The sequence below is a fragment of the Theropithecus gelada genome, chromosome 11 (assembly GCF_003255815.1).
Source record: "Theropithecus gelada isolate Dixy chromosome 11, Tgel_1.0, whole genome shotgun sequence".
NCBI classification, from domain to species: domain Eukaryota; kingdom Metazoa; phylum Chordata; class Mammalia; order Primates; family Cercopithecidae; genus Theropithecus; species Theropithecus gelada.
This window is the reverse complement of record NC_037679.1, coordinates 71,163,725-71,179,129: the sequence shown is the minus strand read 5'-3', so window position 1 is coordinate 71,179,129 and position 15,405 is coordinate 71,163,725. Positions and strand designations below refer to the sequence as shown.

At 45.7% G+C, this 15,405-nt stretch overlaps 1 protein-coding gene across 1 annotated transcript in view; it reads left to right on the top strand.

The window, feature by feature from the left end:
- Nucleotides 1–242: 242 nt before the first annotated feature.
- Nucleotides 243–15,405, top strand: part of NAA25 (N(alpha)-acetyltransferase 25, NatB auxiliary subunit) — an 85,662-nt gene continuing 70,499 nt past the window's right edge. Inside the window, exon 1 of the mRNA XM_025403772.1 lies at nt 243–1,264. Within this exon, the coding sequence (XP_025259557.1) occupies nt 1,207–1,264 (58 nt within the window). The 5' untranslated portion in view covers nt 243–1,206. The remainder of the gene's footprint in view (nt 1,265–15,405) is intronic.

Sequence of the window (15,405 nt, the reverse complement as noted above, 5' to 3'; positions counted from 1 at the left end):
AGAATTCCTCACAGGACCCATTTAGGATTAAACAAGTTTTATCTGGGGTCTGAAGTAACTCCCCAAACCTCCGTGATTTAGCAGGAGACAAGATAAGGGTAATCACCTCAGCACCTATTGCCATTTAGATTAAGTAAATTTACTGAGGCTTCAAAGGAAGGTCTTCAGGACGCAGACCTTAGTTATAGACTAAGTTCATCACTTATGTCTTTAGATGAATGCACACTTACACATAGACATATAGCTTAGAAGGTATATAAGCACTGGAAAGCTTTGTAATTTTGAGTTGGTTTGGTGATAATTTCCAGGCCTTCTCCCTGTAACCGGTTGCAGAAATAAAAACTCGCTTCTTCTCCAGTTCATCTGCATCTCCTTACTGGACCACAAGAAATAGCAGCCCGAACCTCAGTTTGGCCCAGGAACAGGTGGTGGAGGGCTCTCAAGGTTTTTTTTTTTTTTTTGAGACGGAGTCTCGCTGTGTTGCCCAGGCTGGAGTGCAGTGGCCTGATCTGGACTCACTGCAAGCTCCGCCTCCCCGGTCCACGCCATTCTCCTCAACTCAGCCTCCTGAGTAGTTGGGACTACAGGCGCCCGCCACCACGCCCGGCTAATTTTTTGTATTTTTAGCAGAGATGGGGTTGCACCGTGTTAGCCAGGATGGTCTCGATCTTCTGACCTTGTGATCCGCTCGCCTGGGCCTTCCAAAGTGCTGGTATTACAGGCGTGAGCCACCGCGCCCGGCTCTCTCGAACTTTTTTGGCATATTTTTGCTGTTCATCAGCCCCACTTCCCCAGCTTTCCCCTGGGTCTCTCTCCGCCAGGAGTTTCTGGTTCCTCTGCAATTAATCACAGCCAAATCTAGCTGGTTCTTCAAGACAAAGAATAAATAGGATAAACAGGAGCAGCCGAACCCTAACTTTGAGAGCTTTCTCCCCTCCTTTCCTCACTTCCCAGTCAGTGACTCAGAGGATTTTAACAGCAACAGCTGCCTCCTCTTTGCCAGCTTGATCCCACCTGCAAAGTGAAGAAACAGCGTTTAAAGAAGTGGCAACCGGCAAGGACGGATGCTTCCCTTTCCGCGCAGGCGCGTTCAGTCGCAGCACCGCGACTATCGCGATAAACAAGCGAGATCGATGCTGGCCCTTTAATAGCCCCTTCCCGGGGTCCTGCCCCGCGCGTGCGCACTGTGGTTCTGCGCTTGTCATCATGGCGACGCGGGGCCATGTGCAGGACCCTAACGACAGGCGCCTCCGGCCCATTTACGGTGAGTGTCTCGGGCCAGCCAGCTCACCAGCCCGACGCGCCGAGGGCTGCCGAGGCTGGGGCGAAAGCCCGGGATGGGTGCTGAGGGCCGGCGCGCGGGCCGGGCAGGCGCAGGGGGCGGGCCGCGCGGGCCACTAGGCCGCAGCCGCGGGCCTCGCGTAGGCGCCGGCCCAGCCTTCCTCAGCCCTGAGGTGGTAGCGGCGCGGTCTGGGCAGCAGCTGGTCGGCAGAGCTGCCTGCCTGGCAGGCCCCGTGGGACGCGTGGTTCTGCAAACACCTGCGCTACCCGCAGACTGCGTTGTTACCGCCGCTCCTAGGGAGACCGGAGATCTCCCCGAAGGTGGAAGCCGGCTCCGGCACTAGTGTGGGACGCCCTGCCTGAGGGAAGATTCCCTACCAGATATATACATATATATATATATATATATATTTTTTTTTTTTTTTGCGGGAATTGGGCCTGGAGGGTTGTCTGACTAGGTGGGCTTCGGTGCACAGGAGAAACCGAGATCTAGAGTGGGGAAGGGGCTGACGCAAGGTCACCCATATCGAGTCGGGAGCAGGCCCGAGATTCCAGGCTCCCAATCCAGAGCTGTTTGGTGGAGAAGCAGCTGCTCTGGTCACACGTGGGAGGCGGGGGGAGGGGGTCTTGGGCCCAAAATAGCGGTGAAGAGGTTGTGATAGCTCGTGTCAGAGGGGCATGCAGAGCTGCTGGAGGGCTTCTCCTTTCTGCAGCTTCTCTGTGGTTTTCTCTGCAGCTTTCCTTCCCTATGCTAAGCAGATCCCTCTCCACCACTCTTACCTCAACCCGCAGGCTTGAAGACCTTGATGTCATGCAGTTACCCTGCTAGTGAAAAATCACAGATTTGAGTTTGGGAGAAACCCTTTTCCAATAACCGAGTTGGATTGGTCCTTTTTGCATTTCCTTTCCTGTTAGATGGTTTTATGGTCTTGGTCTATCTCACTTAATGGTGAGGAAGCCTCAAGGTCAGTGGTTTTTACAAAAGTGGGCATCGTGTTTATAGACGTTGTGTGGATGTTATTAAATTGGAGGCTTCTTCCCATGGCGGGAATGGTTTTGGGAGTAGGGAGCAGTGGTTAACTTTGTTTCTGGCCACAGTTACTCCTGCTTTTATTTCATAATTTGTGTGATTTTTTTACTCTCACATCTCATTTGATTTTAGCAGCAATCCTATAGCTAAAGTTTATAGACAACTCATGACAGTCACTGGCCTTGGCCTTTTATATGGGTTATCTAATATAATCTTCACTCATTCTCAAGAGATGGGTACTGTTTTTCCATGGCCCTGAACCCTTTAACAACAACAACAGCAGCAACAAAACCAGATGAGGAAACTGAGGCTTTATTGATGTTGTGTAATTTGTCTAAGGCCACTCAGCTAGTATTTCTTGGAGCTAGAAGTTGAACCCCTGTGGACTGTTTCAGGCTCACTTTTTTTTCTTTTGAGATGAGTCTCACTCTGTCGCCCAGGTTGGAGTACAGTGACACAATCTCAGCTCACTGCACCCTCTGGCTCCCGGGTTCAAGCGATTCTCCTGCCTCAGCCTCTTGAGTAGCTGAGATTACAGGTGCACGCCACCAGGCCCAGCGAACTTTCATGTTTTTAGTAGAGCCAGGATTTTACTATGTTGGCCAGGCTGGACTCAAACTCTTGACCTCAAGTAATCTGTCCTACTCAGCCTCCGAAAGTGCTGGGATTATAGGTGTGAGCCACCATGCCTGGCTCCAGGCTCACCTTTTTTTTTCTTTTTTGGAGACAGTCTCGTTTTGTCATCCAGACTAGAGTGCAGTTGCACAATCATAGCGCACTGCAACCAACCTCCGCCTCCTGGGTTCAAGTGATTCTCCTGCCTCAGCCTCCTGAGTAGCTGGGATTACAGGTGCCCACTACCATGCTGGCTAATTTTTGTATATATTGTAGAGAATGGGTTTTGCCATGTTGCCCAGTCTAGTCTAAAACTCCTGAGCTCAAGCAGTCCTCCTGCCTTGGCCTCCCGGAGTGCTGGGATTACAGGCATGAGCCACTGCGCCTGGTCCAGGCTCACCTTCTTAACCACCGTACTAGAAACCACATCACTTTGAGCTGAAGACGTTAATTTGCCTGAGGTCACACATATGGTAAGTGGCAGAGAAAGGACTCTGATTTCCTGTTTCCCCGGGAGTGCATATTCTCATGCCCTTGCCCTCCAGTGTATATTTTCAGAGCGCAGAGGTATGTATACAAGGTGGGTGATGGAAGGTGAGAACTGAATCCAGGGTTCATAGTTTGTGACTCATTACAGCTTTGTGCAGAGCTGCCTGCAGACTTTTTTTTTTTTTTTTTTTAACTAAAAAGACTCTGTACTTTCAAGAATAATTTGATTTTTAAAATTGTTCTTGAGGACCAAAGAGAATTTCTTTGGTCCCATAGTTATTTAGAATTAATAGTGTTTTCACTGTCCAGTGGGAAGCACTATGTCCATTTCATATCACTAAACATCAGGATATATTAACAAGTTATATTCTCAAAACTGAAGTCAGAGTTATGTAGCTTTTGTTATGTGTACATGGGAAGAGGATTAGAAGAGGCTTTCTTCAGGAATTCTAAGGCGATTAGTATAAACTGGCAGGTCTAGGAAAAGAACAGTACAGACTGTCTGTGAATTCAGCACTTTAGCACATTTGACTTTTGAACTCCACACTTTCGTTGTTTAAATACATTAGTACCCCCAAACAACTATGGTTCCTTGAATTCAGACATTCTCACAAATGAACGAACTCATCTATGGTGGTACTTGCCCACCAGCCAAAAATTCAACAACTATCAGCATTAATGAGTGTTTCCTGGTGGGCTAACAGCCCTATTAGGTAGGTAAGATTATTGTGATCAAACTGAAGCCTAGAGATTAACTTGCTCAAGGTTGTAGCTACCAAGTTGTAGAGCTGGGATTCGAACATAGGCATTCTCACTGAGAGCTCAGCTCTTCACGAAGTTCAGATTCAGTAGCACCACTGTCTTTGTACAACAGTATTTGTACTGCCAAGATTTCAGGATTTGTTTTACAATTGTGTTGGAAACCTTGCTTGGGGCCTCAGCTCTTGCTGGAATTCATTGAGGGCTACGTGGACAGGGCTATGAGGTGATAAATTATGGTGGGTTTAAATTTTACTGGTGGTGTCTGGGGTTGGAATAGCTTTTCTGTGTACATAGATTTGAAACATCTTCACAGTACATCTCACATTACTAATAAGTTTGGGTATTGCATTTTTCGTTTTTGAAAACCTCTACCCATGACCTTACTAGAACCCATACTTGATTATTTGGTCTCCTTTTGCTAAAATTATTCTCTTTTGCTATGTAGTTCTCAGCAGATTTTGTACTCTTGTGTGACTTGGTAAGCCCCAGTGCCTTCTTTCATTATTCTTTTTTCGAGACAGGATCTGGCACTGTCACACAGGCTGGAGTGTCTTGGCTCACTGTAACCTCCACTTCCCAGGCTCAAGTCATCCATCCACCTCAGCCTCCTGAGTACTGGGATTACAGGCGGGTACCACCACGCCTGGCTAATTTTTGTATTTTTTGTAGAGACAGTATTTCACATGTTGTTCAGGCTGGTCTCGAACTCCTGAGCTCAAGCAGTCTGCCTCCCTTGGCCTCCCAAAGTGCTGGGGTTACAGGCGTGAGTCACCACGTCCTGCCCATTATTTATGTGTTTATTTATTTGAGAAGGAGTCTTGCTCTGTCACCCAGGCTGGAGTGCAGTGGCGCAATCTTGGATCACTGCAACCCCCGTCTCCTGGGTTCAAGCAATTCTCTGCCTCAACCCCCTGAGTAGCTGGGATTACAGGTGCGCACCACCATGCCCGGCTAATTTTTGTAGTTTTTTTTTTTTTTTTTTGAGATGGAGTCTCACTCTGTCCCCCAGGCTGGAGTGCAGTGGTGCGATCTCCGCTCACTGCAAGCTCCATCTCCCAGGTTCACACCATTTTTCTGCCTCAGCCTCCCGAGTAGCTGGGAATACAGGCGCCCGCCACCACGCCTGGCTAATTTTTTGTATTTTTAGTAGAGATGAGGTTTCACCACGTTGGCCAGGCTGGTCTTGAACTCCTGACCTTGTGATCCACCTGCCTCAGCCTCCCAAAGTGCTGGGATTACAGGCGTGAGCCACTGCGCCTGGCCCCATTATTCTTAATTTTAAAATGTTTTCATTGGTTACGGATTAGGGAAGGGAAGGGATGGAGGGAGATAATAAATATTTGACTCTGTTTTGTTATGCAGCCTCCTCTACACCATACTTTTATTTATTTATTTATTTTTCTTTTTTTTATTTTAGTTTCACCGTCATATTTTTAAGTAATTGAAAGTGGAATTGATGGTCAGGTATGGCACTTAATAAATTTGTATAGAATATGGGAATTTCTAGGTCAGCAAATTGCATAATAGAAATAGAGAAAGTTCAAAGTAGAAAAAATGTTTGCGCAGTCTTTAGAATATACACACATACACAGGCATGAGATCCCTTATTTTAATATATCGTACAGACCTACAGTCTTGGACTAGCCTGAATCAGGTGTAAGATATTTTCCAGTGTGTCTCCCCAGTGGCAATGACTTCTTTGCTGAGTTAGAACATTTCTCTTGGGTGCCTGGCTCAGTTAATTATTCTACTACAGTTCATAGTTTAGGAGTTCCTGACCCCGAGATGGTGGACTGATACTGGTCTGTGGGCTGTTAGGAACTGGGATGCACAGCAGGAGAGCAGCATTACTGCCTGAGCTCTGCCTCCTGTCAGATCAGCTCTTAGGAGTAGGAGCACAAACCCTATTGTGAACTGTGCATATAAGGGATCCAGGTTGGCGCTCCTTGTGAGAATCTTTTTTTTTTTTTTGAGACGGAGTCTCGCTCTGTCGCCCAAGCTGGAGTGCAGTGGCCGGATCTCAGCTCACTGCAAGCTCCGCCGCCCGAGTTTATGCCATTCTCCTGCCTCAGCCTCCCGAGTAGCTGGGACTACAGGCGCCTGCCACCTCGCCCGGCTAGTTTTTTGTATTTTTTAGTAGAGACGGGGTTTCACCGTGTTAGCCAGGATGGTCTCGATCTCCTGACCTCGTGATCCGCCCGTCTCGGCCTCCCAAAGTGCTGGGATTACAGGCTTGAGCCACCGCGCCCGGCCTCCTTGTGAGAATCTAATGCCTTATATCTGAGGTGGAATAGTTTTATCCCGAAACCATCCCTCCCTGCCATCTGTGGAAAAATTGCCTTTCATTAAATCGGTCCCTGGTGCAAGAGGTTGGGAACCACTGCTCTAGTTCATAAATGAAAACTTGTAAGTCCTCAATCAAAAGTGGTATTATTCTGACCTCCCCTTGGACAGTGTGGTAGCTTTGCGAATCTGGTCCTATTTTGCCTCAGAAGTGACAGGGTACCTTGGTGAGTGAAGACTCTTGCCTTTCTGTAGAAAAGTCACTTGGCACAACCTATTTTTTTCCGTTCTGAAAATATGACCATTTAAAAAGCCCTGACTTACTAGAACTTGTCTCAATGAATCTAAAACTTCCATTGCCATTGGATGGCTGAGACCACCTCTGAGACTCACCTTGCTCATAACCAAAACAGTCCCTGTTGGTGCTTTGCCCTGGACCTGTGACATTCTGGACTATTTTTGTGTTCAGTTTTGGCCAAGTGTAACAAGCATACAAGGCTGGGCACAGTGGTTTGGCTGGGTGAGGTGGCTCATTCTTATAATCCCAGCACTTTGGGAGGCCGAGGTGGGTGGGTTGCCTGAGGCCAGGAGGTCGAGACCAGTCTGGCCAAAATGGCAAAACCCCATCTCTACTAAAAATACAAAAATTAACCAGGTGTGGTGGCAGGCGCCTGTAACCCCAGCTACTCAGGAGGCTGAGGCAGGAGAATCACTTGAACCCGGGAGGCGGAGGCTGTAGTGAGCTGAGATTATGTTACCGTACTCCAGCCTGGGGGACAGAGTGAGACTTCATCTCAAAAAAATAAAAAATAGGGCCGAGCGCAGTGGTTCACGCCTGTAATCCTAACACTTTGGGAAGCCAAGGTGGGCGGATCATGAGGTCAAGAGTTCGAGACCAGTCTCACCAACATAGTGAAACCCCATCTCTACTAAAAATATACAAAAAATTAGCCGGGTGTGGTAGTGTGCACCTGTAATCCCAGCTACTTGGAAGGCTGAGGCAAGAGAATTGCGTGAACCCACGAGGTGGAGGTTGCATTGAGCCAAGATTGCACTATTGCACTCCAGCCTGGGCGACAGTGTAAGACTACATCGCGGGGAGGTGGGGGACGAGGAGAGCCAGTGTGGTGATGCATGCTTGAAACCAGGAAGTCCAAGCTGCAGTGAGCTGAGATTGTGCCACTGCACTCCAGCCTGGGCTCACAGAGCAAGATGCTGTGTCAAAATACATGAACAAAAAACTCTTCTGCTGTCTTAGCTAAAGAATTAAAAACAACAAAAAACCCTGATATTTTAGACTTAAAATGAAGGTTTTAATGCACAAAAATACTCTTACATAGATTAGAGGGTAGTTGTTGAAACATAGGACAAGATGAAGAGATTAATACATTTCTTTTTTTCTGTTTTTGGAGACAAGGTCTTGCTGTGTTGTCCAGGCTTCAGTGCAGTGATGTGAACATGGTTCACTGCAGCTTCGACCTCCTGGGCTCAAGCGATCCTCCCATCTCAGCCTCTGGAGTAGCTGGCACTACAGGCACAGGCCACCATGCCTGGCTAGTTTTTTAAATTTTTATTTATTTTATTTTTTGAAATGGAGTTTCACTCTTGTTGCCCAGGCTGGAGCGCAATGGTGCGATCTTGGCTGGCTGCAACTTCCGCCTCCTTGGGGGGATCTCTTGAGGCCAGGAGTTTCAGACCAGCCTGGCCAACATGGTGAAACCCCGTCTCTACTAAAAATACAAAAAAATTAGCTGGGCATGGTGATGCACGCCAGTAATCCTAGCTACTCGGGAGGCTGAGGCAGGAGAATAGCTTGAACCCAGGAGGTGGAGGATGCGATGAGCTGGGATTGCACCACTGCACTGCAGCCTGGGCGACAAAGCTAGACTCTGTCTCAAAAAAAAAAAAAAAAGTTGAAAGGATTTGGAAAAAATCTAATTTAATAGCTGGTAGCCATCACTAATCATTGGTTCTTTGAACTTCCTTTGGTTCTTTGATCACTTTGTATTATCTTTTTTTTTTTGAGATGGATTTTTTTGAGATGCAGTCTCCCTCTGTCGCCTGGGCTGGAGTGCAATGGTGTGATCTCCGCTCACTGCAGCCTCCGTCTCCCAGGTTCAAGTGATTCTCCTGCCTCAACCTCCCAAGTAGTTGGGATTACAGGTGCCTGCCACCATACCCGGCTAATTTTTGTATTGTTAGTGGAGACAGGATTTCATCAAGTTGGTCAGGCTGGTCTTGAACTCATGACCTCAAGCAATCCACCTTCCTTGACCTCCCAAACTGCTGGGATTATAGGCATGAGCCACTGCATCCGCCCTGTATTATCTTATATATATATCATATATATCTTTCACTTTCCTAACAGACTACCCTTTTTTTGCCATACCATTTGTTCGTTTATGCATTCCTTCATTCAACATTTATTGAGGGCCTGATATGTGTTAGGCACAATATAGATGCAGGGAATGAGTATTAAACAACACAGACATAGTTTCTGCTTTCAAGGAGCTTATCTCCTTGAAATGACAGTACACATCACCATTACAGTTGTGTTAAGGGATTTGAAGGAATAGGACAGTTTGCCATGAGAGCATACAATATGGGCATTTGGGATATTGGGGTCAGGTCAAGAAAAGGTTTCCTGTGGAAATGATATTTTACTTTGGACATGAAAGGAGAACCAGGGTTAGGCAGAGAGATGGGGAGAGCGTGGTGAAGACCCTGAGAAAAGGAGCTTGGTCCACTTGAGGATGTAAACAAAGGCTTGTGTAGTTGGAATGAAGAGATAAGTGAGGAAGTGAGATGAGACTAGGGATGGGCAGCGACTCAGCTTTGTAATCCATTTTAAGGATACTGAAATTTGTTTTAAAGACAGTGGAATCAATACCTGTGAAAAGAAAGAAAGACAGTGGATGATGTTGAAAGGATTTAACCAGAAGAATAGAGTGACAAGGTGTGCATGTAAAAAAGATAGCTATGAATACTGTGTGGGAAATAAACCTTTAAACTAAAAGGGAAGCAAGGCCAGGTGCGGTGGCTCACGCCTGTAATCCAAGCACTTTGGGAGGCTGAAGTGGGAGGATCACGAGGTCAGGAGATTGAGACCATCCTGGCCAACATGGTGAAACCCCATCTCTACTAAAATACAAAAAAATTAGCTGGGCGTGGTGGCGCGTGCCTGTAGTCCCAGCTACTCAGGAGGCTGAGGCAGGAGAATCACTTGAACCCGGGAGGTGGAGGTTGCAGTGAGCTGAGATCGCGCCACTGCACTCCAGCCTGGTGATGGAGCAAGACTCCATCATAAGTAAATAAATAAATAAATGGAAGGCAAATGTAGGATGGGTCGGTCAGTTAGGAGGCATTATTCATTTTTAGGTTCATCCTTGTCCCTTGCAGTCTTGCATGTGGTAGATATTTAACAAAGGCTTGCTGACTGAAGGAATGTTTCTTCTGTAATTTGTATTCATGGTAAAAGCAAGGCTCCTATTCTCCAACTTTTAGGGTTTTTAAGTAAAGGATATTGTGTTTAAAGATGGAGCTCTCTTCTATTTAGTGTTTTTCTAAGTTGGGGCAATATCTTTAATAGTGTCTGAAATTCTTGTAGTAAGTGGAGACGAGCATATTATTTCAGCTGCTAAGGAGACCATTCATGACAGCTGCAAGAACATGCAGATTAAAAACTTTCCTTTTTATTTGCAAAATTGACACTTTTCCTACTGTCAGTATCCATCCCTCAGTAAGATTGGATGAACAAATCCCAGGACCTCTTCTCGAGGGCATGTGGACAGCAGGCCTGCATGTGTCCAGGCCTGCTGCTGCCTGCATCTTCAAGGACTAGTAACTTCTTTGGGAAGTGTTACCTCTGGAGTGCAGCTTGTGTATTCATTCAACAAATTTTGATAGTGTCTTGCCAATGATTTATCCCTATCCTTCCCAAATTTCTATCGTTCTTTTACTAATCTCATTATTTTAGCTGCATTATAGTATTATCTGTGCTATTACTTAATATTTTTCTCCAAGGTGACTTTTACAATTAAATTTATTTTACAATAATCTATATTATTGCTATGAGTGGAAAACCTGTATCACTTGCTCTACGAAAATAAAACTATAAAAGTAAAGTATAATGAAAACTAAACAATGTTATTAAATTAACTAGATTCTGATACTTGTAAAACTCGAGGACCTATTCCTTCCTTCTGGAAAGAAAAAAAAAGGCTGAGCGCGATGGCTCATGCCTATAATTTCAGCACTTTGGGAGGCCGAGATGGACAGATTACGAGGTCAAGAGATTGGGACCATCCTGGCCAACATGGTGAAACCCTGTCTCTAGTAAAAATACAAAAAAATTAGCTGGGTGTGGTGATGTGTGCCTGTAGTCCCAGCTACTCAGGAGGCTGAGGCAGGAGAATCGCTTGATCTAGGAGGTGGAGGTTGCAGTGAGTCGAGATCACGCCACTGCACTTCAGCCTGGCGACAGAGTGAGACCCCATCTCCAAAAAAAAAAAAAGATATTAGCAATTGTTAGAGAAATAGTAGGCTAGCACTAAACTGACACTTTCTCCTTAATGTAAAGGAAGTATTAGAAAAGAGATTAGGGTCAGGTGTGGTGACTCACGCCTGTAATCCCAGCACAATCCCAGTTGAACCCAGAGGTGGAGGCTGCAGTGAGCTGAGATCGTGCCACTGCACTCTAGCCTGGGCAACAGAGTGAGACTCCGTCTCAAAAAAAAAAAAAAAAAAAAAAAAGAGATCGACTTTTTCACGGTGAGTATTATCTAGGGCTGTCTGCAAGGACTAAAAGCATTTCATTTGGAATGGCACTCACCCATGCTTTGGAAAATATTGCTGTAACCAGTAAATTTTATTGTTTCCATTGCCTGATTTGTGGATGGCTGATTTTGGCTGACTCCTGTTATTAAGGGAACAGCACCATTCCTCATGGCCAAACTACAATTCCCCTTGAGTAACTTTTTAAAAAGACTTACTAAGAAGACAGACTTAGGATATCATTTTTATTGGCCTGTTTTCTCCAAGGACTACTTAACTTATATTACAGATTTAGTAATGTAAAATGAAAATATACTTTCCCGAGAGACTTAGCAGCCAATTAATCACACTCTCCTAGGTGTCCAGGAAAGGGGAGTCTCATACCTGGCTGAATGCTGTAAAGTGTTTTAAACTCTTTCAGGTGAAGAAACAATCTCATTGATACCAGCGCAAGTAAAGAGGGTTACTGTAAATCTTGCCAAGGCAAGAGTGTAGTGTCCCAGGACCTGATGGAAATGAGAAAGTTGTCAGGACCTGAAGTTTCTTTCTCGGTTGCTCATCTCTGCTTTTCTCTGTGTCTGTTTTTTTTCTCTGCTTGGTTCTTTTGTTGTTGTTGTTGTTGTTGTTTTTTTTTTGAGATGTAGTCTTGCTCTGTCGCCCAGGCTGGAGTGCAGTGGCGCAATCTCAGCTCACTGCAACCTCCGCCTCCTGGGTTCAAGTGATTCTCATGCCTCAACCTTCCCAGTAGCTGGGATTACAGGTGTGTACCACCACGCCCAGCTAATTTTTGTACTTTTTTTTTTGTTGTTTGAGATGGAATCTCACTCTGTCACCCAGGCTGGAGTGCAGTGGCCGGATCTCAGCTCACTGCAAGCTCCGCCTCCCGGGTTTCCACCATTCTGCCTCAGCCTCCCGAGTAGCTGGGACTACAGGTGCCCGCCACCTTGCCTGGCTAGTTTTTTGTATTTTTTAGTAGAGATGGGGTTTCACCATGTTGGCCAGGCTGGTCCCGATCTCCTGACCTCAAAGGATCCGCCCGCCTCTGCCTCCCAAAGTGCTGGAATTACAGGCGTGAGCCACTGCGCCCAGACTGCTTGGTTCTTCAGACTGTTTTTTCCTGCTTACTCATCAACTTACCCAGAACCCAACATGTTAACTTCTGTAGCCACACCAAGCTGTGACTGGAGAAGGGAGGGTTCATTAGCCTCACCCCATAAGCTTAATCTCTCTAGATTTCCCAATAAAGGTAATTGACATTTTTCATTTTTATATAAATGCTATGTGAATAAAGAGTCAAGAGGCAACTCTTTTTCTTTGGTCCACATCAATCAAATTGCATCCCCAAAAGTGCCTTCAAAATAGAAATTCTGGAGCTGCCACTGGTAAACTCAGACTTAAAATTTTTAAGATTTTCCAACTGAGGTTCCTTGTAGCTTACGGACTCTGGCTTTCAGTGTTATAGTTACAGAGTACCAGGAAGAAACCTGATTTACCCAGCTTGGATCAAATGTCCAACCTGGGGCGGGCTGCAGTTACATAGTCTAGAAATGGTCATCTAGTCCTACCCCTTAAGCAGGGGTACTAGAAACCATTCCCAGACAAGAGGGCATGGGCAAGTAGGTACATTATATCGGAACCTCGTCAACTACAGAGGGGAAGGGGAAAATACCCTAATAGTCCTAACCTCTGGTCTGATCCATTTATGGGCAGACCTTCAGAGATGGGTCTCATCAAGATGTTTACCCTTTGAGAAGGCTTCAAGATAGGTTCTATGAACCTGGAACCTTGCAGGACCACTGAGTCAGCAGTGACTTAGAACTGACTCAGAATGAGATAGGCGTCAAGTTATGAGGAAGAGAGGGTGTTGTTTATTGAGCTGGTTTGTCTTTGTCAGATAGTTTATAAGGACAAATGATGGCCTGTCAGCTGAGCTAAGGATTTAAGAAAACTGATATTAGATATTTAGGTATTTAGGCCAAGATTATGTGCTTTTAGATTTCTGTGATTTTCCAATGTCTCTCCAGAATATTAGGTCTTTGGCCTTCCTCTCTAAATTGTGATTCCCTACAGAGTAAGGCTTATCTTTTTACCTAGCATTATTGGTGCTCATCAATATTAAGTGCATTGAACTCATGCATTCATGTGACTAAGTTTTAGTTAAGTGTTCATTGCAGAAAAATTTAAACCATATAGTAAAATGACAGTTTATTTCTGTTCTTTGGGACACTCTGAGCCACCAGGATCATAGATTATTTTAAGTTGTCTGTGCCTTTACTGATATGGGACCTTGATGAGCAAAGAGGAACCTGGTAGTGGTGAGGATTGTGAACTGGCCTGTGTTCAGTCATCTTTGTATATTTAGAATTGACAGCTACTGTACTGTTTCCCATTTATAACACTTCTCATTTTTCTTCTCTGGAAAGGAATCTTTGCTTTTGTTAGCCTTTTTTTTTTCCTTTTTTTGACACGGAGTCTTGCTCAGTTGCCCGGACTGGAGTGCAGTGGCATGATCTCAGCTCACTGCAAGCTCCGTCTCCCCGGTTCACGCCATTCTCCTGCCTCAGCCTCCCGAGTAGCTGGGACTACAGGTACCCACCACCACGCCCGGCTATTTTTTTTTTTTTGTATTTTTTAGTAGAGACGGGGTTTTACCATATTAGCCAGGACGGTCTTGATCTCCTGACCGCGTGATTCACCCACCTCGGCCTCCCAAAGTGCTGGGATTACAGGCATGAGCCACTGTGCCTGGCCCTGTTAGACTTTTTAAAATAATTAATAGACTGTTTTTAGAGCATAAAACTGCTTTATGGTTTACAGAAAAATGAGTAGAAAGTACAGAGTTCCCAACTACTCCCTCTCCCCAACCCCGTGGTTTCCCTTGTTAACAACTTGGATTCATACGCATTTGTTACCATTGCTGAGCCAACATGATACATAATTGTTAAGTAAAATTCATAAATAGTTTAGGCTTCATTCTTTGTGTTGTGTATTCTGTAGGTTTGACAAATGTATGAAGACATATATCCACCATTACAGTATTATACAGAATGTTTCAGTGCCTTAAAAATTCCCTGTGCTTCACCTATTCATCCCAACCTCCATCCTCTGTCAACCACTGATTATTTTACTATCTCTAGTTTTTCACCTTTTCCAGAATGCCAGGTAGAAGTTATGTGTATATATAACTTTTCAGATTGGCTTATTTTCCCTTAGCAACATGGATATAGGTTTCCTCTATGTCTTTTTCTTTCTCTCTGTCTTTTGTGCTTGATAGCTCATTTCTTTTTTTTTTTTTTGAGACAAGGTCTTGCTCTGTCACCCAGGCTGGAATGCAGTAGTGCAAGCATAACTCATTGCAGCCTCTACCTCCTGAGCTCAAGCAAACCTCCCAAGTAGCTGGGACTATAGGCATGCGCCACCATACCTGACAATTTTTTTTTTTTTTTTTGAGACGGAGTCTTGCTCTGTCACCCATGCTGGAGTGCAGTGGTGCGATCTCAGCTCACTGCAAGCTCCGCCTCCCGGATTCACGCCATTCTCCTGCCTTAGCCTCCTGAGTAGCTGGGACTACAGGCATCTGCCACCACGCCCGGCTGATTTTTTGTAGTTTTGGTAGAGATGGGGTTTCCCCGTGTTAACCAGGATGGTCTTGATCTCCTGACCTTGTGATCCACCCGCCTTGGCCTCCCAAAGTGCTGGGATTNTTTTTTTTTTGAGACGGAGTCTTGCTCTGTCACCCAGGCTGGAGTGCTGTGGCCGGATCTCAGCTCACTGCAAGCTCCGCCTCCCGGGTTTACGCCATTCTCCTGCCTCAGCCTCCGGAGTAGCTGGGACTACAGGAGCCCGCCACCTCGCCCGGCTAGTTTTTTGTATTTTTTAGTAGAGACGGGGTTTCACTGTGTTAGCCAGGATGGTCTCGATCTCCCGACCTCGTGATCCGCCCGTCTCGGCCTCCCAAAGTGCTGGGATTACAAGCTTGAGCCACCGCGCCCGGCCTGGCTGATTTTTTGTATTTTTGGTAGAGATGGGGTTTCCCCGTGTTAACCAGGATGGTCTTGATCTCCTGACCTTGTGATCCACCCGCCTTGGCCTCCCAAAGTGCTGGGATTACAGGTGTGAGCCACTGCGCCTGGCCATACCTGACACATTTTTTTTTTTTTTTTTTTTTTTTG